A 19,629-nucleotide genomic window follows, 5' to 3' on the forward strand; every position below is an offset into this window, starting at 1 on the left:
AACATTTAATTATCTCCTGGGCACCAGGCTTTGAAAACAAAGGCCTATTGACATAAGAACACAGTCCCCACCCTCAAGGATGCTTGTTGTTAGGATGCAGAAAGGCTTGGAATAGTATAGAGAACAATGGCAATTAACACTTATTGAGCTAGAGTCCCAGTCACTGATCCGATAATGTCTATTAAGCCCAAGCCTTCCCAGTCCTGAGCAGGAGGAATATCATTAATTCCTCGTCTGAGCTACATTTCTTCGGGACTTTGAGCCCATGCTGGCAGTTTATTATAACTCTGAAGTTTTCTCTGACAGGAAAGACTTGAATGGTTTGGAATTGAAATAGCCAACAACACAGAAACACAACAAACAGCATCCCTCCCCAAAGGCGGAATGCAGAGAAATAAGAACATCCGAAACCTGGATGGAAATGTTTTATGGTTGAGAGGCATTTCAGTTATATGGTCTTTCTCCATCCTAAAAACAAAATGCACTCTGAAGTCTACTTTCTCCACATTTTCTTGTAATGATGTAACTGCTTAACTGGAAGTCTACACTCAGAACTTCCCAAATGGCCCCGTTATCAGTCACCTGCCACAACTGAAACAGACACAAACCAGCCCCCAGGGAACTCACATTCACCTTCTCTCTCTTTTGCGTTCCCACAGCCAGAATCTCTCACCAGTCAGCATCCTGACATAAAACTTTCATGGTGGCAAAAGAACTCGCAAAACACTCTGGAAGTTCTGAACCAAGGGCGGGCAAACATTTCCTTAAAGGGCTACATAGTTTATGTATTTTAGCATCATATAGATACTTCAGTAACCACTTCAAAAATGTAAGACTGTAACCATTTCAAAATATAAGAACAACTTTTAACCAGAGGGCAGAAAAACAAACAGAAACCAAACCAAACAGGCAGCTTGCCTACAGTTGGCCAGTCCCTAGTTTATAAACTCCGGCAAAATTCAGTGACGGATGACCAACGTGCAGGTGTCTGGGCGCCAAGACACGGCCTCTCCCTGCAAGGGGCGCACAATTTTTGATTTTTGCTCTCCTTTCTTGGTTTTCATTTTTACCTTCAACAAGTCTAAGGACTGTCCTTAGCACCCAGTCACTATTTGGGAATAATCCTGTTTGGTTTTTTTTTCTTTTTACATTAATAACAGATAAGTTCTTAGGGGGTACGTGATCTAAAAGTCAGTACACTTGGTTTTGGGAGCAATGGAACTTCCCTGGTTATATTTTGCCTGATCTAAAATCTGAACTTGTTCACAATTTCCAATCACATTCTGAGGGGGAGGCTGGCCTGAGATCAAAATCTTGCTTCAGGCTTTCCGCAAAGCAGATAATTAACTACATGTGTGAGTCTTATCAACCCCTGTATTGGGCAAGGCTCTGTGGGAAGAAATGCAATGCACACGGAAGCAAAAACCTGGTTCCTGACCTCAAGCAGAGGACCGCAAGGATTGGGGCACCTGCAACCCAAGGCAAACACTGCTGTAGAAGAAAAATTTTCAAGAGAGTTGTAAGCACTGGAAGTTTCCACTACCCACCTTCATGAAGTCTGACTTAAAATCTGGTCAAAATTATATACCCAGCATGTGTCATGGCTGAAGACCAAGAATCCACATTTCCTGTGGTGTCAGTCCATGGAAGCTCACCTAACACATCAGTTCTGGGTCCTGGGGGACAAAGCCACGTGGTAGGGCAGTGAGGACGAGACAAAAGCGCCCTTAGAGGGGTTCCGGGGAGGGATAGGAAAAAAATGATGTCTGGGGGTTTCCTAGCTCTTTCTCCGGCTCGGGCTGGTGGCTCTGGTTTTCAGAGTCCTCCCTCGCCACCCATTCAAAGGCAAACACCTGCCTTTCCATAATGGCTTGCCCCAGCACCAAAATGCCCTGGCTCCAAAATTCCTTCTCTGTTTTTATCCAGAGTCAAAATTCTCACTTGATCGATGCATACGGTCTCAGGTATACATCAGAAAAATCTGCTTGATCTAGGTCACGCTAACATGTGAGTATCTGGTAGTCTTAACCTCTTGGAGGTATTTGATATTTTAAAAGATGTACTTTGACCACAGGACTGATGGAATCAGTTCTGTGATGGAATTCTGACCTTTACCAGGGCAAGTTCCCAAACACAGCATATCTAAGATGTTCTTTCTAATTCCACACCCATGTGCTTTGCATTCATGTTTTTCCTGACAATTACAGGGAGGGCTGATGGAATAACACATTCATTTCAAACTAGAGACTGTGGCCATGAACAAAGTGGGCTTTCGTTTGACATATTCTTAATATTTTTATAATAAAATTGTGATTTTAGCTGGTTGTCTATGTAATGTACTTCCCCATAAGGCTGGGTCATCCTGTTCATCTGAAGAGTCTTAGGGGCTTCCTGCAGCAGTGGACGCCCAGAGAGGCCGCTGGGAAAGGAAAACATCTCTTAACAGCATTGATGCAGGATTGTCACTCATGAGTCCCAGGCGGGGAGTCGGGGGAAGGGGGGTGGTCCTTTACACTTTCAACGATAATGTTTAAACTCCTGACAATCAACAGAGGGCCTTCGGCTTCTCCCCCTATTTCTTTGCCCATCTGATTCTGAAAAGCAGAGGCTGGAGCAGCGAAAAGAATCTGCAGGTTTCAAAAGAGTCAAATGGACCTTGGCTCAAATTCCTTCCCTGTCACACAAGCTGTGTGACACAGGGCAAGGCACTTAACATTTCTGAGCCTCAGTTTCTTCCCCTATAAAATCGAGTTTTAACACCTACTGCCAACTGATTGGGAGAACCCCGTGAGATCTGTTCCCGGGTCTAACACTACCGCAGCCTCGCGGCTCCCTCCCCTCGCTTCCGTGAAGTCTGAGGGCCCAGAGCAACACCTCCTGTATCTGACTGTGTCCTGGGCTCCCTCACGAGTAGGCATTTTACACAAACCTCAGGAGTCTGCTGAACACTTGGGCACTCAGCTGCAGGGAGCCTGCCCAACACCCCATAATAGTCACGGAAAACAAGAACACAACACAGAGCTGTTTCAGGCGCTCCGTAAATGCACATTTTAGATTTGTCGATCCAGTAATGCGCAGTTTTTCAGGTTCTGACAGTCACCAGGCCACCTGCAAAGTGCTTTGGCGGGAGACAGGGGTACCTAAGAAGAAAGGAGAGAGAATATGTATCCGCGCTGACCACACTTCAGCCTTTGGGGCCTCACCTTCCCTTTCGTTTCCTTTCGCCTTTCTCCACTTGCCTGGCCTAACAATGCGAAGGTCAGACCTGCCTACCTTCAGGAACTCACAGTCTAGCCCCGGCAGGGTAGCTCAGTTGGCTGGAGCACTGAACCCATATGACAAAGTTGCAGGTTCAGTCCAGGTCAGGGCACATGCAAGAAACGACCAATGAATGCATAAATGAACAGAACAACAAACCAATGCTCCTCTCTCTCTCCCTCCCTTTCTCTCTGTAAAATCAATTTTTTTAAAAAAAGAGAGGAAAAAAATCCAACTCACCATCAAGCTCCCAAGATTGAACTGAACCCCCTCCCCACACGAGGTAGAAACCAGGCTTCACTGAAAACACACTGGTCTTATGAAAGGATAGGCACGTGCACTGAGGTTCATGTCTAATGGAGGACATTTTTTGTAGTTCACTGTTTCCAAGCTCTTGTTTTGATGAAATTCATCCCAATCAAAAAGCTTACGTTGCTTCTCACGAAGATAATGCACTATCCATGCTGTAGATGACACAAATAGAGCTGGAACAAACGAAAGAGACTGAGAGATGAGGCAGCACCCCAGTTTTCACGACACTTCACTGCATAAATCATTATCCCAAATATGAAGCCAAAAGAAGAAGTCTGGTGATTGTCTGGAATGATATGTTACTGCTGTTTGTTCAGGATAGTTCATGGTTGGGATAGAATCCAATCAGGCCAACATTTATATTTAATCATCCAATCACACTCAAAGACAACTCAGAACAACAATGCAATTGTTCCCTGGAGCCTGCTGCTAAGCCCAAGGACCTCTTTTCCCCGCAGTGACTATGTGTACTCGCCTGTGCTCCTCTTCTATTAATAGGCCAGAGAGAGTGTTGGAGGCAGCGCATACTGACCGCAAATATTCTGTGGTAATAAATAGCACAAGCATCGCCAATTTGTCTTCTGGACAAAGTAAATTACCAACACGATACTTAGAAATTTAGCGTCGCTGGAACTAATTTTCATTTTTAATCCGGTTCTGGTTCCCCACGTTTCATAGGGGAAAGGCCCACAGAGAATTTTATCTTTAGAAAGTGGGCAGCTAACCAATTTCTGAATGGGAGGAGGCTTCTGGGACTGAGGAGGGTGATGGTGCACTTTCTCTGCCTTTCCTAATTCCCTCACTTTTGTGGAATATCAGTTCGTGCCAGAACTTGACTTATGCTTTTCCAAAAAAATGTTAAAGGATATCATTAAAAAGAAATAAAGGCTGTCTTTCACCAAAAAATACACAAAAGCAGCACCACACGTCCCTTCCTCAAGCTGTAGCCCTACTAGCTGAAATGACCGACCAGATGTATGTATTCAAAACCAACCATTTTTGTCGAAGGAGTGAATTAGGTCAATGCCCTTAAGAAGCTCCCCTTCGGCTCCATTTTCCGCTCTTCAAACAGGGAAGCCCTTTGTCCATTGTATTAGCCACTGTAAACTGTTTGGACAGCCATTGTTAGCCCTGGCTGACTGGGTAAGTCTGGCTAAAAAGAGATAAAACGGGATTCTGTCAATATATTTCTAGCACATTTAAATTTAAGAAAGCTTTGCAAAGGAGCCAGCTCACTCACTCTGCTAAACCAGTGGCTGAAATGAAGTTACTGATCACGCTTATCTTGGAGCTTAGGATATTTGCTTTTCTTTTGCTTTAAATTTCTCTGCAAGGCGCCTTCAGAAATAACACTATAGATATAAGTCTAAAATAAAACATTAACCAATAAATCACCCAGCCAGGCTGTTTCTAGCTAACCACCTCCCCAAAGCAAGAACAGTAAGGTCTCTAAAAAGTATCATCAGTCAGAGTTACAGGGAAAATTATTTGAATCAAAAAAGATTCACAGACATGCTAAAGTAAGAACAATTCAGTTCCTTCTGCATGTGCCACCATTATAGGGAACTTTTGCCAAAATTGAGTCAAGATTTTTAAATGTCTCAAGAGCAATATATTACAGCTCATATTTCATAATATAAGCTAGAAATAGGACAGCCACTATGCCAAATGTTTTGGTGGACCAGAGCATGCTGAAGCACACAATGCGGTAAAAACCTAATCTCCTTCCATTCCCTTTGTCAAAAGATAAAGACACAGGGAGGAAAAGGGAATATCCTCATTAGCCCATCTATAAACCACATTTCTATATCACCTTTTACTTACTTTAAGAGCAAATCAAAAAGACTTCAAAAAAAATACTTCTTAGGTTTCATCAAGTTATACATCAAAGCAGCAGGTCTTAGAATTAAGTCACCTTTCAGTTTTTGCATTAATTTGTAGGCTTGCAGGTTATAATTTCTTTAGCATACTCACAGAGAAAAGTGTCTAGAATCACAGAAGAAAGTGAGAAACAGTGCCTTATGTCAACATAAGAAACATCCAAACCTGTAGAAATTTTGTGAGTTTATTTGAGACAAACTGGCAATTGCTGGGAAGCAAAATCTCAACAGATTGAGAAAACGCTCCGGGAAATGGCAATTTTACCACTTATTTTATACCTCAGAATCAAAGGGGAAGATGTAAGGGGGTTACATGAAATCCACTGGTGACGGATTAGGGAGGTGGGAGAAAGCAAAATGGGGAAATCTCTGGGGTTGGATAAAAGTAAAATGAATAGACACATACTTATTTTACATCTGTGGGTATAGAATAGTTAAGAGTCAACAACTGACACAATAGCAACGAGGGGATTTGCGGTCTCTGCTCTGGTGCGGTTGTTGTGCTTTAAGTGGTCTGGACAGAAAGGAAATTACTTTGATATTCCAAAGGCATGTTATCAGATGTGCTATTGTAGATGCAAAAAGACAACAGGCTCAGTTAAGGTAAAGACTGACCTTTGTTTGAGGAAAATACCAGCCTAGGACATGACTACCCACCACGTCCATGTACAATGCACACTTATCTTGCCCAAATTTTTGAGGAAAAAATAAGGGCATGCGTTATACATGAGTAGTGTTAATTCCATATCTATATAAATGCTTTTAATTTTTTAATTTATGTTACACATTAGAAAAGTAACTCTAGAAAGCAATAACAATATCCGTGTGCACATAATACCATGGAAAATGATAATTAGTTTTGTTTCTAAATATAAATAAAAAATTGAATTAAAAAATTAAAATGAAAGAAAGCCGGGGTCAAAAACATGGGTGCACATTATACATGGCAAAAACGGTACTTCCGTTGTCTCAGTTTGTAAGGCGGCCAAGCAGATCTTACATCCACATTTTTGTGACAGGCAGGTCTTACGGTGGCATCCGTACTCCAACAGGCATCCGTAAAGTCAAAGGACTGATTCTGAACACGCCTTATAGAAAGCAGTCTTACAGATGCAGAGGCATCTTGGTTGTCTGGTGGTCTTCAGTCATAATCATGATACAATAAATCATAACCACTGCCCCTGAGGTCACCACTACAACCCCAAGAGGTGTCTATGAGCTTTGCCATGACCTCTGAGCTCCCTACCCTATCAGCCGCCTTGGGCTACGAAGGCTGAGAAGACAGAAGGGCTTTTGAAGGTCCTGGCTCTGGGTGGCAGCAGCTTTCTAGTTTCCTGTGGGGCAAATCTGAAAGCTAGTGGTGGGCTCCGGGTTTTTCATCCCTCCAGCCTTCCCACTGTTCTGTAGCCACCTAACTCTCTCTATTAAATCTCCTACTCCTTGAAGTAGCTCGAAAGTCATCAGTTTTCTTCATGGAATCCTCGCTGACAGAGTACCGGGTGCCCATTTTACTGCTAAACGTGAGAAAAGTAAATTGCCTTAAGGCCAAGGAAGCAAATGGTAAGACAAAAGAATTCAAACCCAGGTCTTTCTGACTTCAAAGTTACAAACATACGCCCATGCCATGACCCAGCAATTCCACTCCTGGGAATTTACACAAGAGAAATATATGCGTAAGACCACAAAACAAGGGGTAGGTGATTTTCACAGCAGCTTTACTCATAACAGAAAAAGAAACTCACAAATATCTACCAACAAAAGAATGACTAAACAAACTATGGTAAATTCCTACCAATGGAATACTACTCAGCAATAAGAAAGAACCAGGGAAGCATATAACCACACAGATGAATCGCACAAAGGTCATGGTGAGCATAAGAGGTAGACACAAAATCTTGATAGCATTTACATGGATCCTCTCAAGGTCAAGCAAAACCGTTCCCCGGAGAAAGAAGTCACAAGAGAGGTTCCCTAGCATGTGGGGTGGTAACAGTTGGAACAGTAGCTAGAGAGAACCTTCTAGAGTAATAGAAAGTTCTATTTTTTTGATCCAGGTGTTAATCACACAGGTGAATGCACTCACGTATAAGTTCATCCAGCTCTGGAACTAGATACAAGTTGTGGTTGCACGACATTATAAATGGATTAAATGCCACTGAATTGTAGACTTTAAAATGGTTGGTTTTACGGTTCGTGTATTTTATCACAATAAAAAAAAAATTACTAAGCTCTCCCCTTGAGATTTGTGCATTTTACTGTATGAAAATTATACCTCAAGGAAACACCATAAAAATAATAATAATAATAATATAGAAAAGGCTGCAGGATGAGTAAGCAGGCTTGGGAGGTCAGGCACTGGATACCACTGTTTCTATGGGAAAATTTTTCTTAGTTGCAGACATATTTTTCACCTCAGTTCTTCGGTAAACTGTGTCAACCCTACCTGCTGCCTCTTGACTCTTGAGTCAACAAACCGTGCTCTTAAGCAGTACCAGTAGACTAAATATTTCTTTCAGACCTTTGATTAAAATTCAAATTTAGGTTCTGCTAAAAAGAAGGCCCCTGATAATCAAAATGAACTCAGAGGCTCTTCATTTCAACGTGTCGCCACTTGCCTGTTTTTAGACTCTAACAATAACACCAGAAGGAAGAGCACAAATGTTTCCAGTTCCATTTCTGGAAAATTTCAAAGGGTGTCTAAGATGCCACAAATCACTCTCCCCTCTTAAAACTCACCCAGACACTAAACAGACCAGCCCGAGGTAGGGGAAAGCGCTCTGCCTGCAGTTAGTCTGAAGAACTCGGATATGCCTGAAGGACGGCTGCAAGTCAGGTAACAGCTCCTGACGCTACAATAGTGAACAGTAGGCTCGCCTTCAGCACCAGAGAGGGCTCCCCGCTGGTCAGCAGGCCCGCCCTACCCTCCCTGCTCACGCTACAGCTCTGCAGTCCCTGGGAGAGGAGTCCATGGGAAAAGAAGGGGGTGTTGGAGTCTCCCAGTGTGAAGCTTTTACTGGGAAGGGTGGAGGGGAAGAGGAAGGAGAAAACGCTTCTGGTGAAGCTAAGCAAGACGGTTTTGGTTGCTGGCTTGGGCTACAGAGGAAGGAAGAGAATCCAGCACGCCCTGTGCTGGTACATTATTTAAGCTGCAACTGAATAATAGATCTTTCCATCACTTCATGAGCTGAACAAGTACAGCCACTCAGGTTCTCAGTTCACCCTTGAGACAAATGCCTCCCTGGGAGAATCCACTGGATCTCTTTTTAAGAGAAAAAAATAAAGAAATGCAAAAGTTGCTTGCAGAACATGGAAGCACTTTATGAGGACACGAATCATCAGAAATTATTTAGAATGTTCTCTAGGCTTTACAGCCAAACACTGAGAACCCTCAGAAACTTAAGCACCGCAAAAGACTTCAGAGACCATCAACTATAACAACTCATTTCCCTATGAAGAAACTGAGAATTAGAATGATGTTCTTTGGCTAACGTCACCCAGCTAATTAGTGGAAGAGCTGATATGCCACTACAGAAATGGTCTGTTATGTAATTTTACACTATTTTTCCCTTATAAACTATCATCTACTCACTACAGAAATGTCAGGAATCCACTCTTCTAACTTCTCAATGCATCTTCAGTTCTTCCTAGTTTATGCAACAAGTCTTCCCCAATCAAGTCAGTTGGATGTAGCACTTAGTAACGTGCCTGGTGCCCTCTCTTCTGGGGTTACCAAGATGACTCAGGCCAGGGAGGGGCTCCCAGCTGACAGGAAGTGACTGGAAATGACTGGCTGTACCAGATGTGATAAGGGCTCTAATAAACACTAGCATGTGCACACTAACCAATCACAGGCAAGAAGGCAGTTGAATCAGCCTGAGTGAGGAAGTTAGCTAAGGGAGAACAGGCTTCTAAAAATGAGCTCACGAGCAAGTTCCTTCCCAAGGGCCGTTCTTTTCAAAAACAGAGATGGTTAGTTTTGCTAAATTAATTTCCTCAAATAAGTAAACTCTGTTTTGCCGGATATATGTGGCAACAGTCTTTCCAGGACTGGGAAAGGGCCGCTGGTTTCTCACAGCCATCTGCATCCCCCGGCTCCCCATCACCAAGTCCCACCCACCCAGGGGCTCGCTGCTAGGTAAGGCACAAAAGACACCCCACAGCCTAGAGCTGGGAACGCTTCCTTTCAGACTGTGATAACTCATGGCTCTCCACAAACGAAAGCACACAGCTGCACTTGGAACTTAATTTCCTCCTGGGAAGAGCCAAAGGCCTAGAAGCTAAATGTCCTAGGAGAGTTCATTAATTCTTCCTGATGACTAGAAAGCATTATTTCCCCTGTTCACCTTCAACTCAATTGACACAATCTAAAGTACCTGCTGTGTTCTCTCATCTCTATCAAAGACTTCTTTATTACAATGGCAAAGCTTTAACTGGCTTTTAATCATTATCTATTCATTACAGCTTAATAACTGTTACCAACAAGTATCCCAATAATTCTCTCCCACAATGCATTATATATATTCCCTCCTAATACCTGACTTGTGACTAATGATATTGTCACTAACTATAAATATATAACTACAGTATGTATCTAGTCCCATGCTTATGGAGGGTACCTATCAGATGAGGCACACTATAATTAAAGTTTCCAAAAATGATGCCATATTTTTCTTGTGAAAATAATGTTTATATTTCTGATGGATGATTAAAGTCCACAATTGAAATAATTACCATATTAATTAATTCTGAATCCATGTTTACCTACGTATCTAGGGAATGCTTAGTGAATATTTATATTCAAGGATGTGACATGAAAACTTTGCCATGATTTCTGGTATAATTTAAACTTTTGGGGTCTATCCAGCTTTCTAAAACACAAACACATATTTTATTCATGAGAATCTTAGCAAGAGTATGCTTTCTCCACCTGTATCATACCTGCAACCCCAAATCTTCGCCCCCCAACCCTTGCAACACACATACATACAGTGTTGGAAGGGAAAGAAACATAAATAGAAACTATGCTCCATGAAAATTATAATTAGGCTAAATATTAGTCTGAAAGTGAATATATCTTGCTATGGTCTACAACTTACAATGCTGTGTGAGTGATGAAGGCCAGTTTCATTACGTTTTTAAGATTAAAGACCTGATTTAACTTTAACCATCCGGCAGAGGCATTAAACAAATATCTGTACTGATTTAAAACGACTCAAGAACAAGTTACTAATTGAAGGCTTATGATTTCTCTAAAATGATGTTCATGCCCAAACACAATCAGGGAGTTGGGTGACAAAAACAAAGTATTTCTATTCTAGTTTTATTTACATAGGTGAACTTCACATCGCTCATTTTTCTAGGTCAAGGCAGGGTTACATTTTTCCTATCTCAAGACTTCTAATTCCTATGAGAATCCTGAGCAAAGCCCACTTCACAGATCGACGTAAGCTACACTTCTGAAGTGAAATACATGTACACATGAGGCTGTCCGGTTCTCTCCATTCTTGAGCACTGACAGATGGCGAGCAAGATGCCCCTGATAACAGAGCGATGTCCGTCAGCAATGCCCTTTTCGCCCTATCCCACAAATGTCATACCAACGCACGTCCAACCTTGCTCAGTGGCTTGAGGGAAGCAGAGAAAGGAATGAGAATTAGGCATTAAATAGCTGCACGAAATCTGCAGTACCAGTAAGAAAGCTCAGTGGACAAGAGCAAGATGTATGTTAAGGCATAAAGTCCTTCAAATTCAACTGTTCTGGCTTTCTGGGCCAGTCTGTGTCCAACTTTCCTAATGGTGAGATGGAGGTATACTTAGCTCTCCATAACTAAATGTCACCTTATATTTTAATCAGTATTTCCCAAGTCTCATATTTAAAGGGCTACCTTCACAATTTTTAACCTATTGTCATACCACTCATCCTAATAATTTACTGTTGTTTAAAAAATTGAACTGTTTTACTTAATATTTATTTTTGCCTCATTCTAAGTAATCTATCCATGAAATAAAGGAGTTAGGTGTCTCGCTTTATTCTTAAAGCACAATATTCACGCCCAGTAATTGAAAAATGGGATATGTCCTTCTCTGTACCACCTGAAAGTCTGTCTGTACAGCACACTTCGGAAAACCATTTGGGGGTCAGCAAAAGAGGCAGAGAACATGCTTAAATCAAATTCTTACATATTGCCCTGCAAAGTGAAAGGTCACGAGTTCAATTCCCAGTCAGAGCCAGGTCTCTGGTTAGGGGCATGCAGGAGACAAGCAATCAATGCTTCTCTCTGTTTCTCCCTCCTTTCTCTTCTCTCATAAAATCTTTTTAAAATTTGTTGGGTATTTTTTCAACATGACCGTCCTTAGTCTCTCTCCTGAGGTCTCAGGTTATCGAGGCTGATGAAGCTTTGGATGCAATGGCTGGATGCATGATGGGAGGCACAGGTTACTTAAAACCCAAAAGGAAACCGGGGCCTTCACTGGAAGGTCACTGCAGGTCAGTCACCGAGTTCTATTCTGAGAAGAGCATTCCCTAATTAAGTAAAGAAGGCGGGAGCAGGCACTTTCTAACTCAGAACTCTGCCTCTCCCGCAATAACGTAGGCAGCAAACGAGCTTTATCACTGCTTTCCCAGGTAACCTTCAAAACTGGAATTAGCCCTGGCCAGTGTGGCTCAGTTGGTTGGAGCATCATCCCACAATCAAAGGATTATGGGTTCAATTCCAGGTTGGGGTGTATGCCTGGGTTGTGGGTTCCATCCCTGGTTGGGGCAAAAGCCTGTGGAGGGGGCAGCCAATTGATGTTTCTCTAGTATGGATGTTTCTCTCCCTGTCTCTCTCCCTAAAAGCAATTAAAAAAAAAAAAAAAAAAGGCCTCAGATGAGGAAAATTAAAAAAAAAAACACACAACTGGAACTAGCTATTGTCAGTACTGGATGTTAGGACCGAGTACCTAGTAACTTTTTTCCATTGCTGTTACATGGTCTTTTAAAAATGTTTAATGAGAATACCACCTCAGATCCTTATAAATGTGCTAGCTCTATAGGCATCTACTAACAAGGATTATCATAAAATTCTTGTAGGGCTGAAGTAGGTCCTAAGTAGCTTTAGGGAAGATTTCTTTTTTAACCTCATTAAAGTTCAGATAAATGTTGAAGTTTTTAACCCACAAATGGGTGTTAAATGGGGCCTCTGAGTCTTTGTTTCTGACCCATATGTACCTTTGGATTTAGGATCAAGAGGGATAACCATTCTGACCCACCTACCCAATTTTCTAGGGAAAATGCCCCTCAAAACCAAGGCTGGCCAGTCAAAGCATGGCCTTTCTGACCAGCAGTTTCTGGCCCCCTGATGACTGCTTAGGGTCTAATTAATCAATAAGGCATTTTATAGGAAGTCAGCTCTCAACCGACATAAATTAATCTGGGGCCACAACTACTTACTGGAAATTCTTTTAGGGATTAGGCAAAAAAAATTCTGACCGCTCACATTCTTGGTGGAAGTATGTTGAAAGTTTCAGCGGTGATTACTAACCCTTCCTACCTCTTCACCCCACCCCAGGCACGCCCACACCTCAGGCCACTCCCAAACCAAATCTGCAGGACTTTTTAAACTCCCGGCAAACAGGACTGAAGGGGCCCCACCCTAGTTTCAAGAACGTCTCTGCATCCTACTGAGAAAATCTTCAGGAGAGAAAACCTTTGCAAACTCAGAAGTCATTGGAGGAAGTCTGTCATCTCCTTCGCATTCCCAGGCACTTCTGCAGAAGATAAATGGCTAGCCTGTGACCTTTTGTCAATGTACAAAAAAACTAGATTAAAAGTTAAACAAATATAGGCAGAGGGCCTAGCAAATGGAATTCCCCAGGGAGTGATGTAAAAATCCATTGGTCTTAAGCATATGAGTGCCTCAAAAATAGTAATATTCCCTGTGTCGGAGGCGGGGTGGAGTGTTCACAAGGAACTGGTAGGTCATTAACACAACAGGGATTTCTATGACTCTCTTTTATTCCCTAAAGTTCTCTTACTGGCATTCGAGGCCTTTCAAGAGAGTAGGAGTAACTCTTCCTCTTTACCCTGGATACCCCTGTGGCATCTTCTATGTGTACTTCTAGATCCCACGTCCCCTATCAGCCCAGGACCCAACACTTACATAGTTTCAGCGCTCTTTTTGGTTCATCTTCCCAGCCACCGTTTACTTAGCGCCCACCACAGGCCAGGCACCCTACATGATTTCATTCAGTCCACACTCAACCCTGTGAGGTGGGGCACTAGTAGCCCCATTTTTTATAGTGGCTTACACTGTAGGGTATCTGTTCAAATGTCACCTTTTCTTCCCGGCAAGGTTCCTGGGGAGTGCGTACAGGACGTGTATGCCGCACACTCCCTCTCTCAGTCACAGGCATTCCAGCAGAGCAGGTTGCAGAGTCTAAAATACAGTCCTCAATTTTCAGGTCTAACAGACTCTTCAAGGCAGAAATTGAGTATCACTCATCGAGCAACCCCCTCACAGTGCTGAGCACAGTTGGTGCTTATTTAGATTATTAGAAGTTATTAGCTGCCCAGTCTTGAAAACAAGTTGCAGGCAGTATTTCAAGGAAGAAAATTCCCCTTCATCAATCTCTAGCAGCTGCTCTGAAAAAACTCAAGAAATGCGTCAAAAGCCACTGTTGTCTTAGTAAAGCAACCATCTCTCATCTTCCCCAAGAGGGAAAGCTACAGCATCCTGTCCATACTTTTAATTGGAACTCATCAGCCTTAATTATTTGCATGCTTCACCAACAAGACTGTGGCAGAAGCACCCTCTTATCATTTGTAGTCCCCCCAACTGAAGTGAAGTTGTTCGTGACAACTTACTGAATAATCAAATTTCATCCTCTTAGGCGGGACATTAGACGGCACTTGGCTGCAGATGCAATTACTCCTACTAATTTCTTCCTTAAAATGTCGCCTTCCCAGGTGTGTTCGTAGACGTTACCCACCGACTGTCTCTCCCGGGGGTGATTCTGAGACAGACAGACCTGTACTGCAAAGTGACTGTCAGGGCACCCAGCCCAGACCACCTACCGCCCTGCAGACGAGGGCCTCTTCCCCTCCCTGCTAAAACTCCCCGGGGCGCGCAAAAGGGAGTGTGTGATCGCAGGGCAGTTTCTTTAGTGGGAAGAGTCTCTGCTGAGAACTGCAGGGAAACCACAGCCATTACCCGGGGCAGACAGCTGCCAGGGAAGCAGCGCTGCCTTTGAACTGAAGTGAAAATAGAGGTGGGAGGCTGTATTCCATTACTAAGCTCTGGAGTATTCACTCTCAAGTTTGTCCACACTTCGAGAATGTTAACACCCTGTAGTCAAAACTCTGATTATTTATAATTTAAACTACTGTGTAAAAGCAGAAGCTTGACAAATGAAGACATAAAAGAAAAGGAACTAAATGACAGGTAAGATAATGCCAGAGTAGAAAGTATTCATTACTCTTTTTTTGTGGTTTCTTCCAAAACTCCATCTCCATTCCCCATCGAAAACGACTTTTACTTATATTGCAGAGGCAGCTGATTTAAAGGGGGAAATGCAGATCCTAGTTTCTAAAGAGCTGTCAATTTGTCTCAAGCACACACGCCTGTAACTTTGATAAAGTATAGTGTGGTTTGAAACAGAAGGACTACACAAAGGCACACAACAAGGCGATACGACAGGCTGAAGAGATGCCTGCCTCCAAGGTAGCAGGGATCCAGGAGAGTTCAAGACAGTTTCCCCTACTCGTGACTTAATCCGAAACCCAAGTGAGTTGAGGGAGAGGAGGAGGGGGGAAGAGAGAGAGAATGAGAATGACTATCCAGGAGCCCCCGGAGGCCAGCCTTACCACCTACCCTCAGCCTCTCCTCTCCGGGTGGGAGAATCCCAGCTACATACAGCACATCAGGGAAGCCCAACAAGCCCTCCCGGGCTCATTCTTGGCGACCCTTTTCCTAACCAATTAACGCAAGAGGGCACTTACATGGTGCCAGCCTGACAGCTGCCGCCGGGGTGGAAACCCGCGATCTCCTCGCACTAGCATCTCGGGCGCGGGTCCCGCGTGGGCCCCGCTCCTCCTCCTTCTCCACGCTGCGGGTCAATCCTGGGACCTGCTGCCTGGGTGCCGGCCCGCGGGGACCCACCCCTTTGTCCCTCCTCCCGCGGCGGCGGCGTAGATCCTCCCCCTGCCAGAGCTCTGCGCCTCCGTGCCCGCCGCGCGGCCCGGGAAATTCTCAAATGGGCCGCTACCACCCCCGCGCGGCCGGGGGGAAGGCTCACCGGCGCCGCGCCCCTGAGGCTCCCGCGCCAGGCCGCGTCACGCGCGACTCCCGGCTGAGGGCAGGAGACCGCGGTGACCACAAAGAGACCGCGTGGCCCTAGCGTCCGGCTGCCCCGACGGCCGCACCATTACCCACCCCCGGCCGGCCCGATGGTTCGCTCCGCGGCGCGCACCGGGACCAGCAGGTCCGGCTCCAAGCGCGCGCACCCCGGGAAGCGCTGCTAGTCGTCTGTGCCCCGGTGAGGTGGGGGTGGTCTGCTCGTCTAGGCGTGCTATCCTTGAGGTCGATGGACATCCTGGACGAATGCTTTTTGGAGAGGTTTGCAGAGCCTCTTCACTTCTCTTCCGAAAGAAAGAACTGGAAAAACTCCAAAGTTTTCTGTCCAGACCTGAGGCCTGCCCTGCCAGCCAACACATACACAAGCATTCACCTTGAGCCACATTTCTCTGTTCAACAACTGATTACCGGAATTCCAAGCGTGTAGGATGTTGGTGTTAAATAATATAACATGATTTTTGAGGAAATATACACCTAGTTATCTCTTTGACACATTCCCCACAACTTCAATAGATTGAAACCCCCCTCCATGCATCCGCTTATAAAAGGCTACCAGTAGGTCACAAATACTTAATGGCAGGATTCGTCTGATTCAGCTCAGTACACTTATTTGTATTAGAAGACTATGTACAAAGAATTGTGCAAGATAAATAAAAGCTGCCTTCATTTAAGGGCATGCAAATTATTTGGAGAATCAAAACAGGTATGCTGATTAAAAATATAACTTTGGATTTGAAATCTAAGGAAACCACGTTGTAAGAGCAAAAAGTGCGGCCCACCCTGCTCTTCTCTTAAATCGAAAAGCAGAACTTCGCGGAGGCTCACAAGTAAAAGGTAAAAGGTAAAAGGTCTGACAGAACACAGATGTCGGGCTCTCTCCCTGAAAAGTTGCTTCACTTCCTGCCTAATCAAAACAAGTTTGGCAGTTTATGTGGGAAAACAAGTCCAGCAGATGCCTCTCCGCAGGTGTCAGGCTGCTGGCCTCCTTTGCAGCAGCTAAGTGCAGGCTTCCGAATGAAAGGCACTTTGAGTAACATTCCCCAGTTTTCCTCAGGTCGACGGAACTACACGTTTCGGTTGTATCCCTGATGTAGGGTGTTACTCTCCTCATCTAAATACCATTTAAAAAATGTTTCCCAAATTAGGTGTTGCTGACTAATAACAACAATGACAGCATTTGTGAACTGGTCACACCTTAGTGATGAGATTATACCACCGGCATGTAAAAAGGAAGAAAGGAATCCAGAATGTGGCAATTACGTCTGCCCAATTATTCCTGTTTTTTTCTTTCTAGAATTGTGCTGTCCCAGGCGATCACCACATGCCACATGTGGATACTTTATATATTTAAATTTAAATGAACTAAAGTTAAAGGAAATGAAAAATTCAGTGTCTTAATCACACTAGTCACATTTCCAGTGCTCAGTCAGGTGCCACATGCAGCTAACAGCTAGCACAGAATACTCGACCATCGCAGAATGTCCTAATGCACTACACTGCTCCAAATGATGAAACACTTTTACAGTAGAAATATCAATGTTCTGGCATAATAAATAGTTCTGATTCAGACTGTTGTTGAAAACACACAACTCAGTCAATAGTAGCATTGCTAGTGGCAGTATAAATCAATACAACTCTTTGGAGAAGCAATTTACAGTGTATATTTTTCACATCTGGAGTTGTACATTTAAATTTAAACCTCACTCCTAGAATTTGTTTCTCAAAAAAACTTCTATCCAATAAAAAATTACTGAACACCTTCTGTCAAGCCAGAACCTCCTTATAAAAGACTCAGACTCTCACCTGTGGGAGCTCAATCTATTGCAGTAGACAATCAGTTAAGTAATAAGACGGAAGGAAGGAAGGAAGGAAGGAAGGAGGGAAGGAAGGAAGGAAAGAAGGAAGGAAAGAAGGAAGGAAGGGAGGGAGGGAGGGAGGGAGGAAGAAAGGGACTTTGTAAGTGCTGAGATTACTGGCAGGCTTAGGGTGGTCTGAGGGATTTCAGAAAAGGCTCCTCACTCAGACTAAGAGGATGGGGTTTAGAGAACCCCAGGGCTATGGGCTTTCCAGAGATGGGGTTACCTACATACTCTAAAGGACGGGCATGAATGAGTCTGTGAGACAAAAAGAGGGGGAAAAGCTTTCCACATATAGGGAATAAATAACAAGTGAAGACACAAGGAACGAAGAGACAAACCATGGACTTGCTCTTGAGATTCCAGGAGGTGAGGTTGCCAGGAGGTGAACAAAGCAGAAATGAGGTTAGACTGGCGTTTTATACTGATCACTGTCAGCTTCTTGGAAGGTGGATTTGTCAGAAGGGAGTTGTGGGGAGGGTGTCAGTAGGAATGGCAAGGTCAGCCAAAAAAAATGCATTTATGTGGGAATGCAGGTAAGAGATGATGTGATATGTTAGCCAGTGTTAGACAAAAGGAAGCCGATTCCATAGATATTAAGGAAGTATAATCAGCTCACTGGATGACTGCCTGATTAGAAATGAGACAAAGAAGAAGTGAGTGTAAGGTAACTCTCAGGTTTCTGGCTCAACTAGGAAGATGAGAGTGCCTTTTTACCAAAATAGAGAACACAGGAGTGCAGGTCTTGGGAGGGGCTTGAGAAAGAATGAAGAATTTAATTAAGGACTGACTGAGTTTCCAGGGCTGTGTGTGGATCCTCCAGGTGGAGATGTTCAAGTGGCTACCATGTGCCAGGGACTGATGAGTATTTGGATAGGAGGATCTGAGACGGGGGAACAGATTTGGGAATCAATAGGTCAAGAAAGCTGAAGTCTCACAGAACTAGAACAAATAATCCAAAAATTTATAGGGAGCCACAAAACTCCCCGAAGAGCAACAGCAATCTTGAAAAAACAAAGGTGGAGGAATCACATTACTTGATAGCAAACTATAGTTCAAGGCCATAGTAATCAAAACAGCATGACACCTGGCATAAAAACAGATACAAGGATTAATGGAACAGAATAATGGTCCTAAAAATAAACCCATGCCGTTATGGTTAATTAATATTTGACAAGGGAAGCAAGAACATACAATGGGGTAAAGACAGTCTATTCAATAAATGCTGTTGGGGAAATTGAACCGATATGTCCAAAAGAATGAAACTAGATCACCTTCTTACACCATACACAAGAATAAACTCAAAATGGATCAAAGACTTAAATGCAAGACTCAAAACCATAAAAATTCTAGAAGAAAACACAGGCAGTAAAATCTCGGCCATTTCCCATCGCAATATTTTTCCTGATATATCTCCTCAGGCAAGGGAAACAAAAGAAAATGTAAAAAAATGGAGCTATATCAACAAAATGAAAAGATAGCCCACTGAATGAGAGAATATATTCACCAATGATATATCTGATAAGGCGTTAACAGCAAAAATTTCTAAAGAAGTTATAAAACTCAACACACACAAAAAATAAACAATCCGATTTAAAAATGGGCAAAGGACCTGAATAGACACTTCACCAAAGAGGGCATATAGATGGCCAAAGACATATGAGAAGATACCCAATAATAATCAGAGAAATGAAAATTAAAACAACAATGTGATATCACCTCACACCTGTCAGAATGGCTATCATCAATGAATCTACAAATGACAAGTGTAGGCAAGGATGTGGGAGAAAGGGAACCCTCATGCACTGTTGGTAGAATGCAGATTGGTGCAGCCACTGTAGAAAACAGTATGGAGTTTCCTCAGAAAATTAAAAATGGAACTGCCTTATGACCTGGCAATTTCACTTTCGGGAATATAACCAAAGAAACCCAAAACACTAATTCTAAGGAATACATGCACCCCTATGTTCATTGTAACATTACAATAGC

General features: G+C 43.4%; 1 protein-coding gene across 3 annotated transcripts in view; it reads right to left on the minus strand.

Annotated features, from left to right (window-relative positions):
- The window catches only part of TJP2 (tight junction protein 2), a 93,345-nt gene that overhangs the window by 53,184 nt on the left and 20,532 nt on the right, over positions 1 to 19,629 (minus strand). For 2 of the 3 annotated variants that reach the window (XM_054583045.1, XM_054583044.1), the window contains exon 1: positions 15,430 to 15,587. The exons of the other annotated variant lie outside the window; for it this stretch is intronic. In XM_054583045.1, the coding sequence (XP_054439020.1) occupies positions 15,430 to 15,489 (60 nt within the window). In that variant the 5' untranslated portion in view covers positions 15,490 to 15,587. Of the gene's footprint in view, positions 1 to 15,429; positions 15,588 to 19,629 lie in introns of those variants that run through there. 3 annotated transcript variants of the gene reach the window in all.

Source organism: Pteronotus mesoamericanus, unplaced genomic scaffold (assembly GCF_021234165.1).
Source record: "Pteronotus mesoamericanus isolate MK-2021 breed Mesoamerican mustached bat unplaced genomic scaffold, CSHL_Meso_final contig_73, whole genome shotgun sequence".
Taxonomy (NCBI): Eukaryota; Metazoa; Chordata; class Mammalia; order Chiroptera; family Mormoopidae; genus Pteronotus; species Pteronotus mesoamericanus.